At 41.8% G+C, this 20,821-nt stretch overlaps 1 protein-coding gene across 3 annotated transcripts in view; it reads left to right on the top strand.

The window, feature by feature from the left end:
- Nucleotides 1-20,369, top strand: part of tbc1d32 (TBC1 domain family, member 32) — a 76,652-nt gene extending 56,283 nt beyond the window's left edge. For all 3 annotated transcript variants that reach the window (XM_056427593.1, XM_056427595.1, XM_056427596.1), the window contains 4 exons: nucleotides 3,418-3,572; nucleotides 4,590-4,730; nucleotides 13,167-13,355; nucleotides 18,872-20,369. In XM_056427593.1, coding sequence (XP_056283568.1) covers nucleotides 3,418-3,572; nucleotides 4,590-4,730; nucleotides 13,167-13,355; nucleotides 18,872-18,991 — 605 coding nt within the window. In that variant the 3' untranslated portion in view covers nucleotides 18,992-20,369. The remainder of the gene's footprint in view (nucleotides 1-3,417; nucleotides 3,573-4,589; nucleotides 4,731-13,166; nucleotides 13,356-18,871) is intronic.
- The last annotated feature ends 452 nt before the right edge of the window (nucleotides 20,370-20,821 follow it).

The following is a 20,821-nucleotide window of genomic DNA, read 5'->3' on the forward strand; positions in this document are numbered from 1 at the left end:
CCAAAAACGATCAGATAATCAGATGACTTTCCATGAGCAAGTCAAGTCCATGTATTACAAAATGTTTGGAACGAATAATATCTAAAGATGAACCATCTCAAATAAATAAACACATTTACAGTGTTAAACAAGATGTTTGAATAGTCAAGAAAGCAGCACGCCGAAGTGGGAGTGAGACTTTGCTTCATTAAAGGCATTAAAATACACAATAACACAAACATATTCACGTAACCATCACAACGTGTTCTCACAGACGATGACACATACTTACATTTTGTTTTAATTTGAGATCCAATATCTTTTTACAGGAACACTTTATAACTACACGCTTTTTAGCATTCGTTAAGCATGAGTAAACACTTAAACCAGTGTGTGCGGGTTTGTGTGTGTGTGTTTGTGTCTGTGTGTGTGTCTGTGTGCGTGCATGTATGTTTGTGTCTGTTTGTGTGTGTGGGTTGTGTTTATGTTTGTGTCTGTCTGTTTGTGTGTATGTGTCTGTATGCGTGTATGTATGTTTGTGTATGTCTGTGTGTGTGTGCGTGGGTGCGTGTGTGTGTGTGTGTGAGTGTGTGTGTGTGTGAGTGTAGTGACAGGTTAGATCATTAATAACTTCACCAGTCCCCCTGTGAGAGGGACAGCGAGGACCTGATAGTGTCCGTCTCTGTCGGAGCAACACAACCCAGATTACACGGCTCAGTTCAGCCTCCTTTTGTTCTCCATAGCAACTGATTGGCTTCTCTCTCCTTCCGAAAGTTCCCCTTTGTATGCGGGACATTGAACACGTCAACACTGAGCAGAGATAGTCTTCACTAATCTAAAACTGATTGACAGAGGCGTGCTGAACGCTGAGCTGAAATCAACGCACCGCATTCTGACGTCGGTGTTTCCAGATGAGGGCTGAGCGGAGAGGACCTCCTCTGTGGATCTGTGGGCTCTGGATGCTGGTGGGAGTCCAGGCTGGCAGGGAGCTTGTTTTCAATGTGCCGGAGAGCCAGTCTCTCAAAGCACTCTCGTTGTCGTCGTTTGGACTGGACTTTTGTCGTTTCAGGGAAGGTGGCGGCTGCCTCGAAGCCGGTGGGGAACAGTCTCCTGTGACAGTGATGTGTTGAAAATGTCGGCGAGGACTCCACTTAGCCGGTGGGACACGACCAGGGAGGTAATCGGGCCCTGCGGCTTTACTCGCCTTCACTCTCTCCTCATGTCCGCTGTGGATAGAGAGAGCGGCCAGACTTTACACCTGACTGTTGAGGAGATGAAAGCATGAAGAGGTGTGTGAGCTCATCCGGCGCCGTGGGTTCACACACGTTGGGGCGCTCCCGCTGTTGTTGCCTGTGACATTCTGGACCGGCTGTCACACAGCGTGAGTGTTGTTGGTGTTACGGTGTGTGTCCTTGTCACCTGACTGAAAGCTGTTCTTCTGGCTTTAATACTCCCAACTCTCCATTCATCCAGACTTTATCTAGGGGGCTAGCAGACAATAACACATTGATACGATTTTATTTTACTTTTGAGACTACAAAGTGGCCGCATGGTTTTTAAATTCACAGATCAGATTTTAACAGCAGAAGTCTCTAATTTGAAGTACGGAAGAAAAAAAAGAGATTGATTTCAGAGAGGAGGAGAAGTTGTTTCATTAAGTCTGTATTTTTATTCTGAGTGGTGATAAATCAAAATATATATTTTTTTTCAGGCTCTGCTTTATTTATAATTCTTTAATATTCAAAATGCCGTCTTGACTAAGTGAACTACAAATAGATAAGGCGTGTCTGCCGATGAGTTTCAAAGAGGTGTGAACTTTGCGCTGGTTACCGAGGGCAAACAAACCGAGCCCACTTCTCTTCAGTATTCATCATTTCTGAGTGTGTAAAGCACATGAGACGTGTTGTTGCAGTAGCACTAAACCCAGGGAATGTTTGAAGGGCGACTTGCAGAATCAATATTCCTGTACGCATTCTGCCTGAAGAAAAATTAAAGGTTTACATTATTCTCAGGCAGTAAATCAGCAGAAAGACGTAGAAAACAGGAAGTGTTGTCAGCCCGGGGTTGTTTTTCTGGAGCGAAGCCAGATTGCATTCTCACTCCCCGACTAAAAGCTCCTCAGTTCTCGTGCAACAGAACCTGCATACGGGGCAGTCCTTCGCTTCCCGTGGGATATGATTGAATTCATCCAATGTCGAAATGGAACTTGGACACGTGGAGTAAATGCATCAGAGCTTAAAAGAACCACTCCAGAAAGCTCAAAGTTAGATAAATGAGAGATTGTGTTGTGGTGTTTCGGATCGTGCTGCTTTGTATTCTCGCCATTTCTGCTGTAATGTGGTGTTGACAATGCAGCGGTGCCACCTCGGTGACACCTGTGAGACCGTGTAGTAAATTATTCATATTGGCTGAATCTCACAGGAATCACACTCGACTCTTCATACCACAAAATCATATTTTCACACAGTGATCCAGAGAGCTGGATCGTTGCTGTAGGAGGCTGTGAATAGATAATGGTCTGGTGCGTCACGGTTAATTGATTGTCACAGCGTTGCTCTCTCTGGTTGACACTCTGCAGTGTGAGTCGACAGTAAAGTGGTATTAGTGTAATGCTTTATTTCACAAAACATTAGCACTCTAGTGACGCCTAAACCGGATCTCGACAAATCCTTTAAAATATACACAAAATCAATCAGCTTCAGCTTTGATAATATGTGTGTAACTAATGACGTGGTTTAATTAATACAACACTACCTGCTGTTCCCGGCAAATACTTCAAGGGGAATTAGTCAGATTTTCTTATTTTTTATTGCTATGCCACTCTGATGCTCAGTTCTGAACAGATCATTAATTAGTAATAAAATGCAGAGGTTTTTACTACATTTACCGCCATCTGCCTGATGGATCGTGGAGGTCTCCATCGTGGAATATGCCTACTATGAACTATTCATACACTCTGTCATATTCATTGAATGTATTTTAACTCTAATCCGTCCTTCTGTACACATTACATATATTGCATCTGTCCATCCTGGAGAGGGATCCTCCTCTGTTGCTCTCCTGAAGGGTTCTTCCCTTTTTTTCCCCCTGAAGGGTTATTTGGGAGTTTTTCCTGATCCGATGTGAGGTTTTGGGGCAGGGATGTCTATGTGTGCAGATTGTAAAGCACTCCGAGACAAATTTGTAATTTGTGAAATTGGGCTATATAAATAAACTGAATTGAATTGAATTCCGATTTATTTGTGCATACAAAGTGCTACTTTCCATTCATTATAGCTGTTATCAATTCAATGTGTGCGTTCAGAAGGCTCTTTTTATTATCAGTGGACCTCTTTCGTGTTGCAAAACTAATCTAAAGAGCTATGTTTGTTGAACATTGCTGTGAGTGTGAGCATATCTTTCCCATCAGTCCTTTGGTTCTTTAACTCGGCCCTCCAGTTACTCAGCAGAACGGTTACCCCGGCTACGACTGGCTGACCTCCACAGTGTTCCTGATCATGGCTGGAGACATGGACCGGTCTCTGGGTTTGCTACTGAACCTGACCCCTCTGCTGACCTCTGCATTCATCTGGCCAGCGAGGATACATGCCTCTGTGAGTAGAACAGCGTCCAGTTATAATGCAGTCGTAACACTTTAGCAGCCTCATATGAAGGCAAGCCTAACTATCTGCATGTATCTGGAGGTGGTGTTGACGGAGGATCCTGTGAATGTTTTTTTCGTACGCGATTTTGGATTAACGTGTTTGTTTCCCCGTGAAAGTTTTTTCTCTATTTTTTGGGAGTTTTTCCTTATCCGATGTGAGGTCAAAGGTCAGGGATGTCGTATGTGTTCAGAATATAACGTCCGCAAATTCATAATTTGTGATATTGGGCGATACAAAATAAACTGAATTAAATTGAGTTTCAAACCTGCCTCACAACTGTTAACAGCTTCGACATCCGTCTGATTTAATCCCACCTCATGTCAACAATCACAGAACGGAAAACATGAATAAATAGGGATGGTGATGAATCCTAGGACCATTTTTCACAATGACTTTCAGTCTGACTGTCTTCATTTTTCAACACGGTGAGAAACAAATGAAACGAAGACGATTGAGAGAGATCAATGAGGAGCGAGATAGTGGAAGAAGTCGAAAACAAAATTGCAGGGGAGAAGTTTTATCATTACGCCGACATCTGTCACCGCGTCTTCTCCCATCAAAGTCGATACAGCTCCATTGCACTCGTCTGTTACTTGCTCTCAGGGCTTATGATGCAGCCACACATTTCTCTACAGAGCAGTTGGTCTCAAAGTACTCAACGTGGTCGATTTTGTCAATATCACGGAAAACAGAAAATCCACAAATAATTAAGAGGCAGCCGCACGCTTCGGAGGGAATGTGCACATGAACATAGCAAATTAAATAGTACTGCTCTTACTATTTCATTTTCATGAAATTAACTTTTTATCTCCAGACCAGCACTGAGGAAAAAAACAAGGAGCTTTTAATTGTGTCTGTTTTTTTTTTAAATGTCCACAAGTAGTGGAAGCAAAAGTGGAAATATTTACAGATACAGAAATCTACTTCAATGTTCTGAGATGAAAAAGCTTGTGGTTGTGTTGACAGGTCCATTTTCCTGTGGAAGTAGCTGAATCAGGAATCCCTCCGGTCTACTGGTGTACAGCTCACTATGTGGAGATGCTGCTGAAAGCGGAGGTTCCTCTGGTCCACTCTGTCTTCAAGATGTCGGGTTTCACCCCGTCACAGGTATGATCTGTAGAGAAGTAGACTAACCACTGGTGCTGGCTTGTCTCTTGAGCTAAGTTTTAGAATAAAACTGATCCTCATCAGACGTTTTCTTCAAGTTGATTAAAAGTGTTTCAGAATTACCGGTAGAGGATATATAACACTGCAGTTCAGGATCCAGAGTTACTCTTTTTGCATTACTTTTGCCAGGGATTATGGGATAAATGGTGAATACATATTTGGGTGAATTACACATAAATAAGGCAATACTGGGTATTATGGCATGTTTTAGTGAAATATATGCACATTAAATTGTAATCATGTATTACATTCAGCAATAAACTCTTCCATCACAAGTACAGACCATTGACCAGCATCCCATTAAATAGGAATTCGGCTAGGAGAGGCAGTTAGAGGCATCTGACATGGTTATTAGATGGGTTTACAACGATGTCTGCTTATGATATTTTATATACAGGACTGTCTCAGAAAATTAGAATATTGTGATGAAGTTCTTTATTTTCTGTAATGCAATTAAAGAAACAAAAATGTCATGCATTCTGGATTCATTCCAAATCAACTGAAATATTGCAAGCCTTTTATTCTTTTAATATTGCTGATTATGGCTTACAGCTTAAGAAAACTCAAATATCCTATCTCTAAATATTAGAATATCATGAAAAAGTATACTAGTAGGGTATTAAACAAATCACTTGAATTGTCTAATTAACTCGAAACACCTGCAAGGGTTTCCTGAGCCTTGACAAACACTCAGCTGTTATAAATCTTTTTTTTAACTTGGTCTGAGGAAATATTAAAATTTTATGAGATAGGATTTTAGAGTTTTCTTAAGCTGTAAGACATAATCAGCAATATTAAAAGAATAAAAGGCTTGCAATATTTCAGTTGATTTGTAATGAATCCAGAATGCATGACATTTTTGTTTTTTTAATTGCATTACAGAAAATAAAGAACTTTATCACAATATTCTAATTTTCTGAGACAGTCCTGTATATATATATCAGTCAGAAGTCAGAAGTTTAGTTCTTTATTCTTAATGCATGACTTTATACATCAAACCTAATGGCAACAGATTATTTTTCCATAATATTAATTCTATGGAAAATTCAGATATTCAGGCAGTCAAGTGTAGTGTAGAGTCAAATCACTCACAGAAAGTTTAAATCAGAGTGAAGCTTAGTAGACACAACTTTGTATCTATTCAGCAGACAGTCACTTTAAATAAAAAAATGCTTCACTTACTTTTCTGTTTTTAAAATTCTAATTTCCATTTCCTGATGTAAGAGGATCAGAAAATGGACAGTCATGACTTCTAAAGGATATGAATTTTCTTTATAAAAAATATACTATAGAGGCATTTCTTTAAAAACAACTCCCGATCTCAGCAGCTCATTTTGTTATATTTCGTGAACACAGTAAATTCAGAGGGAAACATGTTGTGTAAAATATACAGTGTTAAAGTGAATTGACTGTCAGAGTCATTACAACTGAAGCAAGAGTTAAAAAAAAGTCACTTTTTTATATCAAATGTTGATATTTCAGGAGAAGCAACATTTTAGAATAACTCTATACTGAGTTCAACTTACACTCGAAATTGAAATATTGAATTGCAGAGGGCTAACGTGACCGAGTCAAAAGCTCCACGGTAGAATTAAAGAGTACATTAGCACTAAGCCAGTGAGCATATGGTTTATCTACAGAGTGTTAAAGAGCCACTGTGGGTCAGCGGTTAGCAGGTCCGTCTTCCAATCAGGGGGTTGGTGGTTCAATCCCCGCCCTTGAGCAAAACACTTAACTCTGAATTGCTCTCTGTAGCTGTGTCTATGTTGTATGATTGTAAGTCGCTTTGGATAAAAGTGTCAGCTAAATGAAATGTAATGTTATTATTCTACACAGAGAAGTGTAGAAATAACACTACAAGTGTTATTTACATTTGACACTCGGACTAGCGTTAATCAAAATGAACTCTTCTCATTCTAGTGTAGGGTAAAATAATAACTCTTACCAGAGTTGCGTTAACTCTGAAACGTCAACACTATGTTCAATGTTACTTTAACACTCTAGAGATAAGGGACCATATGTTCACTGGCTGAGTGTTAAAATGTACTCTTTAAGTGTTAAATTGACACTGACAATTGTATTGTGTACGACGTCAGTAAAAGAGCGAAAATAGACCGTAAAGCCTTTATTGCCACACTTTGCCTCCCCCTTTAAATCCACTCTGACTTTACTAGACTTTAAAACAACAAAACGCGGTTTTGACATTGAATCTTTTTTCCTCTTCTTTTTTAAAACGGCAGTTGAAAAGTTAGAGATCTTTGTTCTTCTGCACTCATTTCCTTTGACGCAGACTTTCTCTCGCACAAACAATGAGCTAGAAGAAAGCTTCTTCCGCCTTGAACCCTCTTACGTTTGATCCTGTGTTTCTGTGTCGGTGGTTGACGGTTGAGGTTCACATGACGGACGGGCGCTTCTAAAAATTGCTGCATTTGCATCAGAGATCTGAAGTCGCCGTCTCCAGGGAGGAGTCAAATGTTAACCTTCAGCTCGTCTCTTTGCTCTTCTCTATATCTATGACAAAGGTTTGAGCTTTAAAACTTGACAAGGCAGCAAATGGCAGATGGAGCTTCATACACCTCTGACATTCATAGAGTAGAGGTTGTGTTTGAATGCGTGTGGACGGAGGCTTCAGTCAAAATCCATCCACAGAATATGTAAGCGTTTGAAAGCCACTGCCTCGAGATGAGATGTGTGAGTGATTGAGTGAGAGGAAGGAGTTGTAATCAGTAATTGTGTTCATTGCCTGCCGTAGGTACAGGATACACAGGCTGAATCATGGGGGGGGGATATTAATGTTCCCTGAATAAGAGGCCAAGCCTCCTTCAGGCGCAGTACAGCATGCGTGGACCAAGTTCCCCACACTAATCATGTACATCCTTAACATAACATTAAGGTCATTACGGTTCAAAGGTTGTTTTTTCTATGATCTACTATTTTCAGGACAATGTCCGTCACTGTTTCTCAAAATCCACGATGGCGTCTTTCATTAATTAATTTAATTTGTCCACATTTAAGATAAGATAAGATATAATAAAATAGAAACAAGTAATATAATAAGCATTAAAAAGAAAACATCAGTAGAATATAAAAACAGTAGAATATATGTACAGACTGAATAAAAAGTATATATATATATATAAACGGCTCACTGAGAGCAGCCGGGGTTGTAAGCCTAACGCGATGAATCAGCCGGGACCCAAGGAGCTGTGCAGCCCAGAGGGACGCCCCACACGCTGCACAGAGTCGGGAAGGTCTTCAGGGTGTGCACCCAACCCGAAGACCTCAGTCTCCTGGATGCTCACGGTGCCGGAGGAGGAGGGCGTTCCCGGAAGTCCACCACCAGCCGGGCGGAAATGAGGCCGAATTGCAGAGTCATCAGATGACGGCGCCATCACCCCCCTGCCAGATTGGTCCTTGGGCCGCGGGGTCTGGTACTACCGGTACACAACATATATTTCAATGTAGTTAATATGAAAATACAGTATGGCGCAGCTTTAAGCATCGATATGTTGCGTCAATCAACACAGAAATGGGCTTATACAGCCAAATCAGGAAATTAAAAGAAAAGGAAAGAGATAAATATATTTTCCAGTATTTCCAGTAAGTTTATGTTGCAATATGTCAAATTTATTCATAATCACAGATTGTGCACAAACGAGGGATTTGACATCACAGCGAGGAACAAAGACAACACAGCAAAGAAGAGTAGGTTATGTAATGAAATGTAGATGAACAATAATATTGCATTATCGCTGCAGAACATTATTCACACAGATATGTCTGTAAGCCGGCCGCTGTGACCTGAATTGCTCAGAATAACAAATATATCTGAAAGCCTCTTCATGGCAGACAGAACATGAATACGAGGGTAAAGTCTACAGTCCCACTCACCTGTGCACTCAGGAGCACTAACAACACGTTTGGCTGCTCTCAGAAAACAAGCTGCCCTTGGAAGAACCTCGAAGGGATCTATAGGCCCAGAAAGTACTGTACTGTATCGGTTGTGCTTGTTTTTCTGCCTGAGGGTTTCAAAACAAAGCGCAGCATGGATCCAGTCGTTCCCTGTTTTTATTACGACACACAAATTAGTTTGTCAGTATTTTCATTAGACTGGAGCTGAGGAGGGGGTGATAATAATCTAATATGTTTACGGAGCCTAAGTGGAGCTTGTTTTGTTTGCTCGAGCAGAGTTGTGTCGTTAGTGAACACAGTGGCTAATTATTGGCAGAACAATTAGTTGAAATGCAGCGAGTGCACTGATTGTTGTCTGTTTGGATAAACTGGATGTTGGTGTGTAGTTGAATCCAATTAAGAACGGCACAGTTCAGCCACGTATAGAGAGAAGCTTCTACCGGTTATGGCACCGTTATCAAGCGCTGCTTCCCTGTGAGGCGCCGAGAGTACTTTCAGTGTGCCGTCTCCATAGTGACACGGCTCTGGGCACGCTGACGTCCAGCAGACAGCCGGTGCCCCCAGAGCGGCTTCTGAAGACACTTTGTTCAGAGGTAAATAATTGATGCTTTGCAGTGACTTTTTTTACATACATTTCCCCCAGACTTTTCCTGTAGTTCAACCATGTTTTATTCATCGCTAACAGCGCTGACTAACGGCAATCTCTCAGGCCGCTCTCTAACCCCGATCTCTCAGGCCGCTCTCTTATGCCGCTCTCTAAAGCCGCTCTCTAAAGCCGCTCTCTAAAGCCGCTCTCTAACCCCGCTCTCTAACGCCGCTCTCTAAAGCCGCTCTCTAAAGCCGCTCTCTAACCCCGCTCTACCCCGCCTCTAAAGCCCTCTAAAGCCGCTCTCTAAAGCCGCTCTCTAACCCCGCTCTCTAAAGCCGCTCTCTAAAGCCGCTCTCTAACCCCGCTCTCTAAAGCCGCTCTCTAACCCCGCTCTCTAAAGCCGCTCTCTAAAGCCGCTCTCTAAAGCCGCTCTCTAACCCCGCTCTCTAAAGCCGCTCTCTAAAGCCGCTCTCTAACCCCGCTCTCTAACCCCGCTCTCTAAAGCCGCTCTCTAACCCCGCTCTCTAAAGCCGCTCTCTAACCCCGCTCTCTAAAGCCGCTCTCTAATCCCGCTCTCTAACCCCGCTCTCTAAAGCCGCTCTCTAAAGCCGCTCTCTAAAGCCGCTCTCTAAAGCCGCTCTCTAACCCCGCTCTCTAAAGCCGCTCTCTAACCCCGCTCTCTAAAGCCGCTCTCTAACCCCGCTCTCTAAAGCCGCTCTCTAAAGCCGCTCTCTAACCCCGCCTAAAGCCGCTCTAAAGCCGCCTCTAAAGCCGCCTCTAACCCCGCTCTCTAAAGCCGCTCTCTAACCCCGCTCTCTAACCCCGCTCTCTAAAGCCGCTCTCTAAAGCCGCTCTCTAACCCCGCTCTCTAAAGCCGCTCTCTAACCCCGCTCTCTAAAGCCGCTCTCTCAGGCCGCTCTCTAACTCCGCTCTCTAAAGCCGCTCTCTTACGCCGCTCTCTTACGCCGCTCTCTTACGCCGCTCTCTAACGCCGCTCTCTAACCCCGCTCGCTAAGGACTCGTCCTGCTGCAGTAGTTTAGCGGGAGTGACGGCGGAGGAAGGCCCGAAGAGAAGTTCTGGGATTTATTGAGGTAGATACTTTAAAAATCTAGTTTAATCTTGGTTTCTCCAGTTAGAAATACGTCTAATGGCAAAATGTGCCCCAAGACAACGACATGCTCTTCTGTAAATTATATTGACTTACAAAGACAACGGCTCTAACTTTGAACTTTGGCACAAAATGGAAATTCAGGTTACAGAGAGAGAGACTGCTGTGTGACTGATTCGATATAACCTGCACGTGTATACAGTATATCTACTGAGTTAGTATGATTTGGCCAACTGATCATAAACCTGTGAGACGGTGCTTCCACTTTAAATCAAACGTTGTTGTTGTTTTTCCCTGAGAATAGGAGGGACCCTCTTTTTGAGCCAATCCCTTCTTTTCACAGATCTCAACTTGCATCATGAGCGCCTCGTGCATAACATTCATGCCGAATAGATTTGTTCTTACGTGACATTAAAGTGTTTTGGGTCGGCTCAGCAGGTAGAGCCGGAGAAAGGTCGACCTTTAACCACGAGGCTGGCCGATCCTTTGCCGGCTCCCTCGGTCAGCATGTCAAAGCATCCTCGAACTCCAAGTGGCTCCCGATGGGCATGTCAGTGCCCCCCCGCCATTGGTGTCTGAGCGTGTGTGTGTGTGTGTGTGTGTGTGAATTGGAGGCAAACTGTGAAGCGCTTTGTCTGGAGAAATAGGAGGGCGCTCTATAAATGCAGAGAATTTGTGGCATCAACGCAATTGACACCGTCTTCTCGGAAGCAGGTTGGGGGTGGGAGGCCCGCTCTGCCGGCCGGCCAGCAGTTTGGTTACGTGTCGGATGTGTGTGCCTAGCAGCCTTTCCGTTGAGGATGAGGACGAGACACTATCTACCCTGAACTATGATTACAGGATTTGTGCTGTTTGATTTGGCGTGGCCTGGTTATCGGGAAAATTAAGGAAAAGCGGTGACGGCCCAAAAGCCCTAAGGCTGCCCGACGAGTGGGATCGATTTGAAAATGGGAGGAAAGTGGTGGAATAGCAGGTCAAATTGGGATGCTGGACTGGCAGACCAAAAAATAAAATCTGCTTCCCAATCTTCTCAACCTCAACCATTGCCTTGCCAAAGCCACCCAAGGCCAAACCGTTACAACAACTCCAACTCCTGACTGACCTCTTCCCTTCTCTTTCCACTGTGGTTGGTGGTTGTTTTCAGGACCTTTCAAAATCTTCTCCCATGCACCATTCATCGCACTGAGAACTGGGGAGGACGACATACAGAAACACACGCACGAACTTTCAATAATATACTGATTGCATTCACTACCCCCCCCCCCATCGCACTTTTTTTTTTTTAGTAGGGACGAGGACGGCTGGGCTGGGCTGCTGTGTTGCTGCGGACCGGCCGACCGGGCTTGCTGTGTCTGGTTACCGTGTTTTTTCCTGCTCCACACTGTACCTCTCGGGCATAGTCGGGGGTGGGTTTTTTCTTTTTTTTCTTCCTAATTTCGATGCTTTTGTACCTGTACCTCTGGCAAACATTTACCAATTTCCCTGCACTTCCTTTGTAGTCGATAGCAGCTGTACCGTTACTATTTTCTACTCCTACACACAGAGCTAAATATGTTATGCTTTTGATGCATTTGCAGCTCTATGGTGGGAAATTATACTCGTTTTACTCTTTGCTCACATTTTTGTCAACAAAATCTGCCCCCATACAAAGTAGATCAAGAAGCCTCGCATAACATTTTAACCCTTGTGTTGCCTTCGGGTCATTTTGACCCGATTCAATATTTAACCCTCCTGTCGCCTTCGGGTCAATTTGACCCGATTCAATGTTTAATGTCGGTGTTCTTTCGGGAGTCAACAAACAAACATAAAGTACCTCACACTTAAACTTGGAAAACAATATTAATTCTAATAATTTTCTGGAGATTTTAATAGCTGGGGTCACATTGACCTCAAGGGTAAAATATGTTAGTAAATATAAAGGTAACAGGAGGGTGAAACATTGAATCGGGTCAAATTGACCCGAAGGCAACACAAGGGTTAAGGCCGTCAATTTAGCTAATCATCAGATCTCATAAAGGTCCGCCTCCTGAAACACAGACGGCAATCATCAGGCTGAAAGACGAACACGGGTCACAGTAAACACGAGGTTGTGTTGACGTACACTCCCTCTGCATTATGTCAAGTCCATCTTACATTCGTCTATTTTATCCCCAACTGAAAAACTTGATTTGCTTTTGTTTTTCTTTTCCATTTTACCACTGGAGAAACTATATCCGGTTTAAAATTGCAGCAGCAAGACTTTAATATAGAACCACATTGTCATCTGTGTTTTGTCAGAGTAAATCTGACAGCTACTCGGGAAATACAGAATCCATTTAAAATGGTGCCGAGTTTGCTTTGTGCCTCGATAAATCACCTTCCATCTTTTATTTGTCAACATTCAGCCCTGCAGGCTGCTGGGAAAACTCGTACAACTCTGGCGGATAAGTGAGCAAGAGGGTCAAAGTGCAACGTTATGACGATGTAGTTTATCCCAACCGAATGCATCATGCATGCAGCAGTGCTTTGTACGGGTGGCTTCAGTACGTACTAAAAGAAAGAGAAAGAGTATGCAATTTGGAATGCAGCAATAGTTATATGTAAACCTCCAGAATATACTGTTCTTACCTTTTTTGTCGATAAAGTATATTGAAGAACATATTGAGAGACATATTAGATGCGTCACAGGAGAAGAAGAATAGTCGTTATTGTCAGAAGTATTGCTCTTCTGTTGACGGCTTTAGTCATCATTTCAAATCCTTTAAATGACATATTTTCTTCCCACAGATGTGCCTCCACTGGTTGACTCAGTGTTTCTGGAACTACCTGGACTGGACAGAAATCTGCCACTACCTTTCCACCTGTGTGGTGATGGGTCCGGACTACCAGGTGTACATGTGCGTGTCCATATTCAAACATCTGCAGCCAGAAATCCTTCAGCTCACTCAGTCCCAGGAGCTGCAGGTTTTCCTCAAGGTGAGACGCAGCATCACATTTTATACACACAACATCCCGTCAAACTATTATAATAATAATCTTGGCTGTTTGCCCAATCAATCAACAAAGCATGTGGTTAATAAAATGTCAGAAGATAGAAGGAACAACATGTCCGTTATAATCATGCTTTCAAATGTTTTATTTGATCAACAGTCTGAAACTCAACGATATTGAATTTACAAGGACTAGTATATTTTCTAAATACTTCCACACACTACTTCGCCGATGTGAGGGTGTACCGGTAATTATCTGATTAGCAATGCTTTACTCCTTTTCCCTGATTAGCATAGTTTACTGATCAATCAATAGCACATGCAATAGGTGAAGCTTTTGAGAGATAGTTTTGTTTGTGCTGTAATGCTTTATTTTAATTGTAGGTTATTGTTGAATGCATTGCACGCTTTTAAATGAAACAAATCTATCATTTCTCACAATAACATTGTAGCAGTGTCAAAGAACGTACAAATGGGGAATTTTACACACATCCATGCGAAACTCACTTTAAGAAGCAAAAGCACAAACCAAGAAAGCAATATACGGCTTTATTAAGGCTTTCTTTGGAAGAAGCACACGTTAGAAATACTTCATTATTTGGTCTGAATTCATTATGAGACATCTTATGCAGCTGCTGTAGTCAGACCTCACTGAATAGTCCAGCTCCCCTATTATCTGCAGCAGGCATCTAGGATTCACATCCACAATGAATACAACATCTTCTCCCAGGATGAGTTCACAAACCCTCCCACTATGCGTCTTCCTGGAAATATAATATTAAAAGAAGCCACTTCTGAAAGTTAACACGCTTCATTGGAATAAGTTCTGCTCTGCGAATCGGATGAACGCCCAATGGAAGAGCGGCCCCAAAGATGTCACATCAGGTCTCGAGTTACGAGTCGTCTTGAGGTCTGAGATGTCTGCCATCTCCCGCTATGCGAGGCGACGTTAAACCCCAGCATTGTGAAGGGGGCGGGGCTTCAGTCCGTCGTGTCTCTGGTGGTGACATCGCCACGACAGTTTTTGTGAATAAAAGATCAGTTATGTAGGCTTTATCTGAGGACGCTCTTCTAATGAGCATCAGATAGTACAGCAAGAGACAGCTTTGTGTGTGTGTGTGTGCGTGTGTGTTTGATAGAGAGACACACTTACACAACCCTCGTCAAAGTTTCTGACACGCAGGTTTGCGCCCGATGTCTCTCTCTGTGGGAACAATGTGAAGGAATTATTTTACTCCGACAGATGTGTTATTAAAGGATTAAAAAAAAGATATTCACACACACACAGACTTGCACCGCTCTTCACTTATCCCGTCTCTATGGGGGGTATATCAATATTTCATCTAAATTTAAATTTCAGAAGCCAAATGACTCGTTCCAATCGTTCCGAGTCTGTCTGGAGCTCAACTGGAGTGTGAAAGGAAAAGTAGACGGAAGGTTACATGTCTGCGACTCAGGAGAACGCAGACAAAAAGATACCTTTTAGTTTCGTTCTTATATATAATGTTGAATGCAATGTTCTTTTTAAAAAATGTTGGTCAAATCATTTCCGATCCATGGGAACCAATATTGTTTTCTACTACCTAAACGTCTTCCCTGCTTCTGTAGGAAAATAGTGGGTGGGTTATTCATTATTATTATTATAATAATTATAGTAGTTTAAACAAAATAACACATTATAATATAATTTGTTCATTTGTTTTGCCTTTGTTATTTATTTATTTTTCCTGTTTTCTTCTTTACAATTGTAATCCGATTGAAACATACACACAAAAAATGTAAAGGCTTGTTATTTGATCACTGTATATCATATTGTGCATTATCAATAAAGTATATATAAAAAAGAAAAAAATGAAGAGGAAAAAAAAGGAAAATAGGGACGTTTTTTTGTTCTGAAAGGCCGGAAAACTAAACACGGGAAAACTCTGTTGGTCTCGAGGAGCGGCAGCCTTTATTTATGATCAAACTTCCACACTAAATTAATTTGAAATGCTCACCGCAAAACTAACTCACAACTTGTGTGCTCACACACATTTTGCTGCTGTCACCACTCACATCCCACTACACACACCCCACACACACACACACATACATACGCACAAAACATATTTCTATTCAGAGGTTAATGACATGACATTTAGGTTAAAAACAGACTTTTCGTGTCCCGTGGTAAAACTCTTGGCATCAATTGGTACCACTCGTCCTAATCAAGCAAATACTACATCTGAATCTCTCCATCTACGTCGTTGATTTCCCCGTGTCTTCGCACACATGGGTCACGGTTAGTTCTTCTAGGTCACAACGTTTGCGTGGGAAGTGGCGTCCGGCGCTTTCAGGCCCCGTTTTGTGCGTAAGCGACGGTTCTACATGAGACGCCCGGACACCTCGGATGGCTCTGACATAAGAGAAAGGGCTCCTAAGTGACTTTTAAATAGTTGTATGTTTGTACCCGGACAAACTTTACATCTTGAGTCTATTTTTGGCTAAATCCTTCTTCTCCTCATCTTCACACGAGACTGAAATAGCGATTGACAAATTAACTGCCATTTCCACGACGCCTTGCAAGTCAATATTCTTAACCCTCCTGTTGCCTTTGGGTCAATTTGACCCGATTCAATATTTAACCCTCCTGTTACCTTTATATTTACTAACATATTTTACCCGTGGGGTCAATTTGATGCCAGCAATTAAAACCTCCAGAAAATTATTAGAATTAATATTGTTTTCCAAGTTTAAGTGTGAGGCACTTTATGTTTGTTTGTTGACTACCGAAAGAACACCGACATTAAACATTGAATGGGGTCAAATTAACCCTAAGGCGGCAGGAGGGTTAAATATGGAATCGGGTCAAATTGACCCTAAGGCAACACAAGGGTTAAGCTTTAATTTAAAACTAACTTCTGTAATCTGTAAAAATCCAGCAATCCATAACTCTAAATGTCTAATGAAAAGAAGTGTTTGAACAGAGTTTACCTGCTCTTACGAAACACTCACTCCAGTACGCTTGTTTAATTAACCAATAAAACTCTTAATGCTTTCAGACATATTCCTATTAATTCCACCTTTTATGAAAATCCAGACTCATTGAATATTAATACTCCTCATTTGTCATGTGAGGACGGCCGGAGGAAAAACATAAATCTTGGTAATTAATGCATTAATTAATGCAGCTAATGATCTTAAACGTATGAATGCTTCATACATCTTGAAGATTACGAGGAACATTAAGCAGCTTGTGACACATCACAGTGGATATCGTGAAGAATCCTCATCATTCAGGCCCTGATTCCTCCACGCTCGCGTCTCGCATCCTCTTTCTTTCTTTTTTTCACGCTCCTCTATTCTCCCAGAAAAAGAGCAATTAAAGAATAAACTCCCCCATGATTCCCTCTGTTTACCTCCGCTCTCCTTCACGGGCTTAAATGTGTCAGCAGCCGCTTCCAGGTGCGAGAAATGAGCAGAAAGAGCAACTTTAGTTTCTTCAGGATTAATCTCACTTTGCAAAATCTTGGCTCAAATAAAGATTGGGAAACATTTAATACTTATTGTAGTATAGTTATAAATATAAAGGGTGCTTCATGTGGTACATTGCTGCCAGACACATCACATGAGTCCATCAGACTGAACCTCTTCCTGACATGACATACTCCCCTCTGAACAATCACCCCTCTGCAGTCACTCCATCTGCCCCTTTTAAATAATAAAAACTCACACCTTCATTTGCTCTTAATCTCTTTCTTACTTTTGCACTTCACTCCTTTTTTCCCAGATATATTTCTGATCTAATTCAGTGGTATTTAAGACACGTTTAAGAGTAGTAGATGAGGCGGGCAAGGTCTGTGAGCAGTTCAGCCTTCCTCCTGTTGCTGACAGATCAACGGGCTGAGTCCCTCCCCTTCTGGTGGGGGACCTTATCTTGGAAACAAAATAAAGTAAAGGCGCCACTGGTGAGATACAAATAACGTGGCCTGAATTACACATGTTTGTCAATTAAAACAGTCGTAGTAGTAACATTGTTTTGTGTGAAAACACTCGGTGAACTACACAATACACATCACTAACACTAGCTAACTTTCAGTGTGTCTCAACCTCAAGGTTGGGAAACAGTGGCGTTGGGTTCTGCAAGATGGGTAATGTTTACAATTCTGCGCGGGAACATTTGTCCTCGCAGCGTTGACGGTTCTCCCTGTGTCACGGCCTCTTTGGCGGTTTCCCCCAGCAAAAATGTGACTTTAATTAGATCCTCCAAACCCTCTCACTCCATCATGGTGTTTATGGAGACTGCCTGGCTGCCGACTGATGATCACTCGCACCATAATGCACAGCCGTCACAGCGATTTGCTCTGCCGCCGTGTTTACGTTGCCCACGAGGTCGGTCGCTGTCACGCAAACTGGAGCTCAGGGAGCGCATATGACAAATGAAAAAAACTTCACTGAACAAATGAGCCAAAGAAAATGTTTTCTCCTCGGCGGTTAAGATATCGCAGCGTATTTAAGACGAGTCGTGTTGCGTGGATCCCTGCATGGTGGGGATGCGAGTGCTTATGAAGATGCTGCGTCCACTGGTCTCACACATCAACTCTCACGGCATTAAGTAAAGCTGTCGTCTGTTGGCGCAGTGCAGCATTCGATTCACAGGGTTTTGTATTTTATTCACTGTGACTTTGAATTCAATTGAATGTGAAGCATTTTAATGAAAACATTATATGGAATTATTGACACTTTTACCTCTTAACAAAGTGACAGATAATAAAGAAAGCCACCTTCTGCCTCAATACACAACCTGTCTGCATACCGCTACCTTCAGTTCTTTAAAACTTACTAAAAGATAGTTAAAATGGACTCAATATAAGACATTATTTTAAAAAAGTTAAGTAATTCACAACAATCTGTTTTATAAAAAAAACTTCGGAAACTTATTTTTGACTATATTGTGTACTTGAACTGATTATCAGGATCCTCAAAAGGGGACAAAGATAAAACTGGAGGTTCACACAATAATGAAAGGGAAAAAAGATATGTGTGGCACCAAGTATTTGCATTTTTCTTCATAAAAATGATTCGAGGCCTAAAGGAAATCCTACATATGAAACATATGAGTCATTGTTTGGGTGGATGTATGTCCATATGAATGTCAAGGCCATTCTTCATCGCTCTATTTAAAGGGTGTTAATGCCGAGTACGGATCAAGATGCTGCATCCTACATTTCTCATAATAGCTATTGGATCTTTTTGAAAATTCCCATGCCACTCAAACTCCACACCTTGAGTTTGTGTTGTAAACTTTCTATTAAAAATGTGTCGTCTCCAAACTCAAGTCAAGATAAATACTTTTTTCTAGAACCTCGTCAGAGCAACAGGTCACATTATAATTAAAGTACAATTGTTTTCTGAGGCTGAGTTGTAACAAGTTTTCCAACTTTTAACTGGTTTTCATGTGTGCTAAAACAAAATGGTGAAATGAAAACTCCAACTCCAACAATTCTTTAATTTTTCCTGCAGGAGGATCCAATCCAGGGTTTCAAAGTCGGCGACTATCTGGCGTTCATGGAGGAGCTGGAGCGCAGCTACAGACACATCGTGCTCACTGACATGAAAACTGTCCGTAACCCTGTCGAGTGAGGACATGTTGTTGACAGATGAATTGTTATTATTGGCGACTTGACTTTGACTGTACATTGAATTCATTACAGTTTGGATCAGATAAAGTACGTAGTCGTATTTATCTTCTGGTATAACGCAGCAATGTTCTTTCCCACTTGAGAAACATCTCAGCATCACACTTCTGGAAGCCGGAAGATGTTCAGCTTGTGATGATATTGAGGAAAAATCCACATATGAATATGCTTCATCAAGTTAAAAATAAGCATACATATATATATATATATAGTGAATTATTCTTATTAAAGGTAGGGATTATACGATGTTTATGCATATATATATAGAATATATATTATGTATAAATATTCTATATATAAATATATAAAACCTTATGATCCTTACCTGATTTTAATGATTGAATATCCTTGATGGGACCCCCATGCTGATCCTTTAATGGAGTGCAGGTGGAAAAGGCATCATTTCTTGCTACAAATCCAAATATCATCCAACTATCATAATTCTCCTGCATGTTGTTCCTGTTCAAATCTGTGCTGAGTGGACATGTTAGTGGACATTTATGAACAGCTGCTGTTTGAAAGATCTCAAAACAATCACATTTAGAAATTGTTAGAATCTGTATTTATCTTTTCCTACAATGTAAATAAATATCAGCCTTTTTTTAATGTGTTTTACAAAATGCTCTTGATAGGATTAAATAATAAAATGTTCTCCAGACAAATAGCCTTATAACTCATCTGTTGCCATGGCCGTCTCATGGCTATGACACACATCATTAATGCCAGGACACGCAACAACGCCGCTCTGGTGTTTGTATACTTCTGCAGGTCTCTGTATGAAAGATGCATGAAGAAGGTTTTATCATTGTGATAAACCCTCATTAGTAACCACAGCCTTTCCCCCCGCTCTCCCTGCACAGCCGTCCTGTCGTCCCTGTTCACACACACTGAGACCTGCATGATAAACGAGTCCAGCACATCCATCCATCTCTCTCCCACAACAACGGTGTGTACCGGGTAAATGTGTCGGGCTCAACACACCGGGGCTTACAGTGAGAGGGATTGATCAAATGTTTATCATGTTTCAGAGAAACAGAGTATTTCAGCACTGAGGGGGTTTAACGTTTAGGTCGCAGTACATCGGCCCTCAAGTTTAATTCTAACGCTGCATTCATTATTTTTGCAGCAGAACATCACAACAAGCTGGATAAATGGCAGTCATGTAAAGTTGTTTAACACTTAACACGCCTATTTACACATCCCTCATACATGTATCAAGACCTCATTAAGTTGGTGTGTTCCTGCCCACCTGGTGTATGTCCACTTCAATATTCAGTATCTGGGGTTTTCGCTACCAAATAAATATATCACCATGTTCAGCATCTACTTTCTATTCTATTTGCTGCTTCATCGAAGACTGACGAGTCTAAACAAGAAGCTGAAAGACACTAAAACACTGCATAGACATGAGAGATCCGACCGTTTCATTAGTGCAGCTTTAATCAGAATCAGAATCAGAAACAGTTTTATTGCCAGGAATGTTTTCACAAACAAACGAGGAATTTTTTTTGGTGGAAGGTGCAACATTTGGACATGACAAACAAACAACAATCAACACGACAGAAAGACAACAAATAATGTGAAGTGTTTGGGTGTGTGCTTCAAGTGGTGTGTTTTAGTTAAAGTGCATGTTAAAGTGACGTGTGTGGAGGAGGGAAGAAGAAGGAGGAGGGAGGAGGAGTGAGGAGGAGGAAGAGGAAGGAGGCGGGAAGAAGGAGGAGAGGAAGGTGGAAGAAGAGGTGGTAGTCCTGGGGTGACAGTCAGTCAGTCCGGG

The sequence above is a fragment of the Pseudoliparis swirei genome, chromosome 12 (genome assembly GCF_029220125.1).
Source record: "Pseudoliparis swirei isolate HS2019 ecotype Mariana Trench chromosome 12, NWPU_hadal_v1, whole genome shotgun sequence".
Classification (NCBI taxonomy): domain Eukaryota; kingdom Metazoa; phylum Chordata; class Actinopteri; order Perciformes; family Liparidae; genus Pseudoliparis; species Pseudoliparis swirei.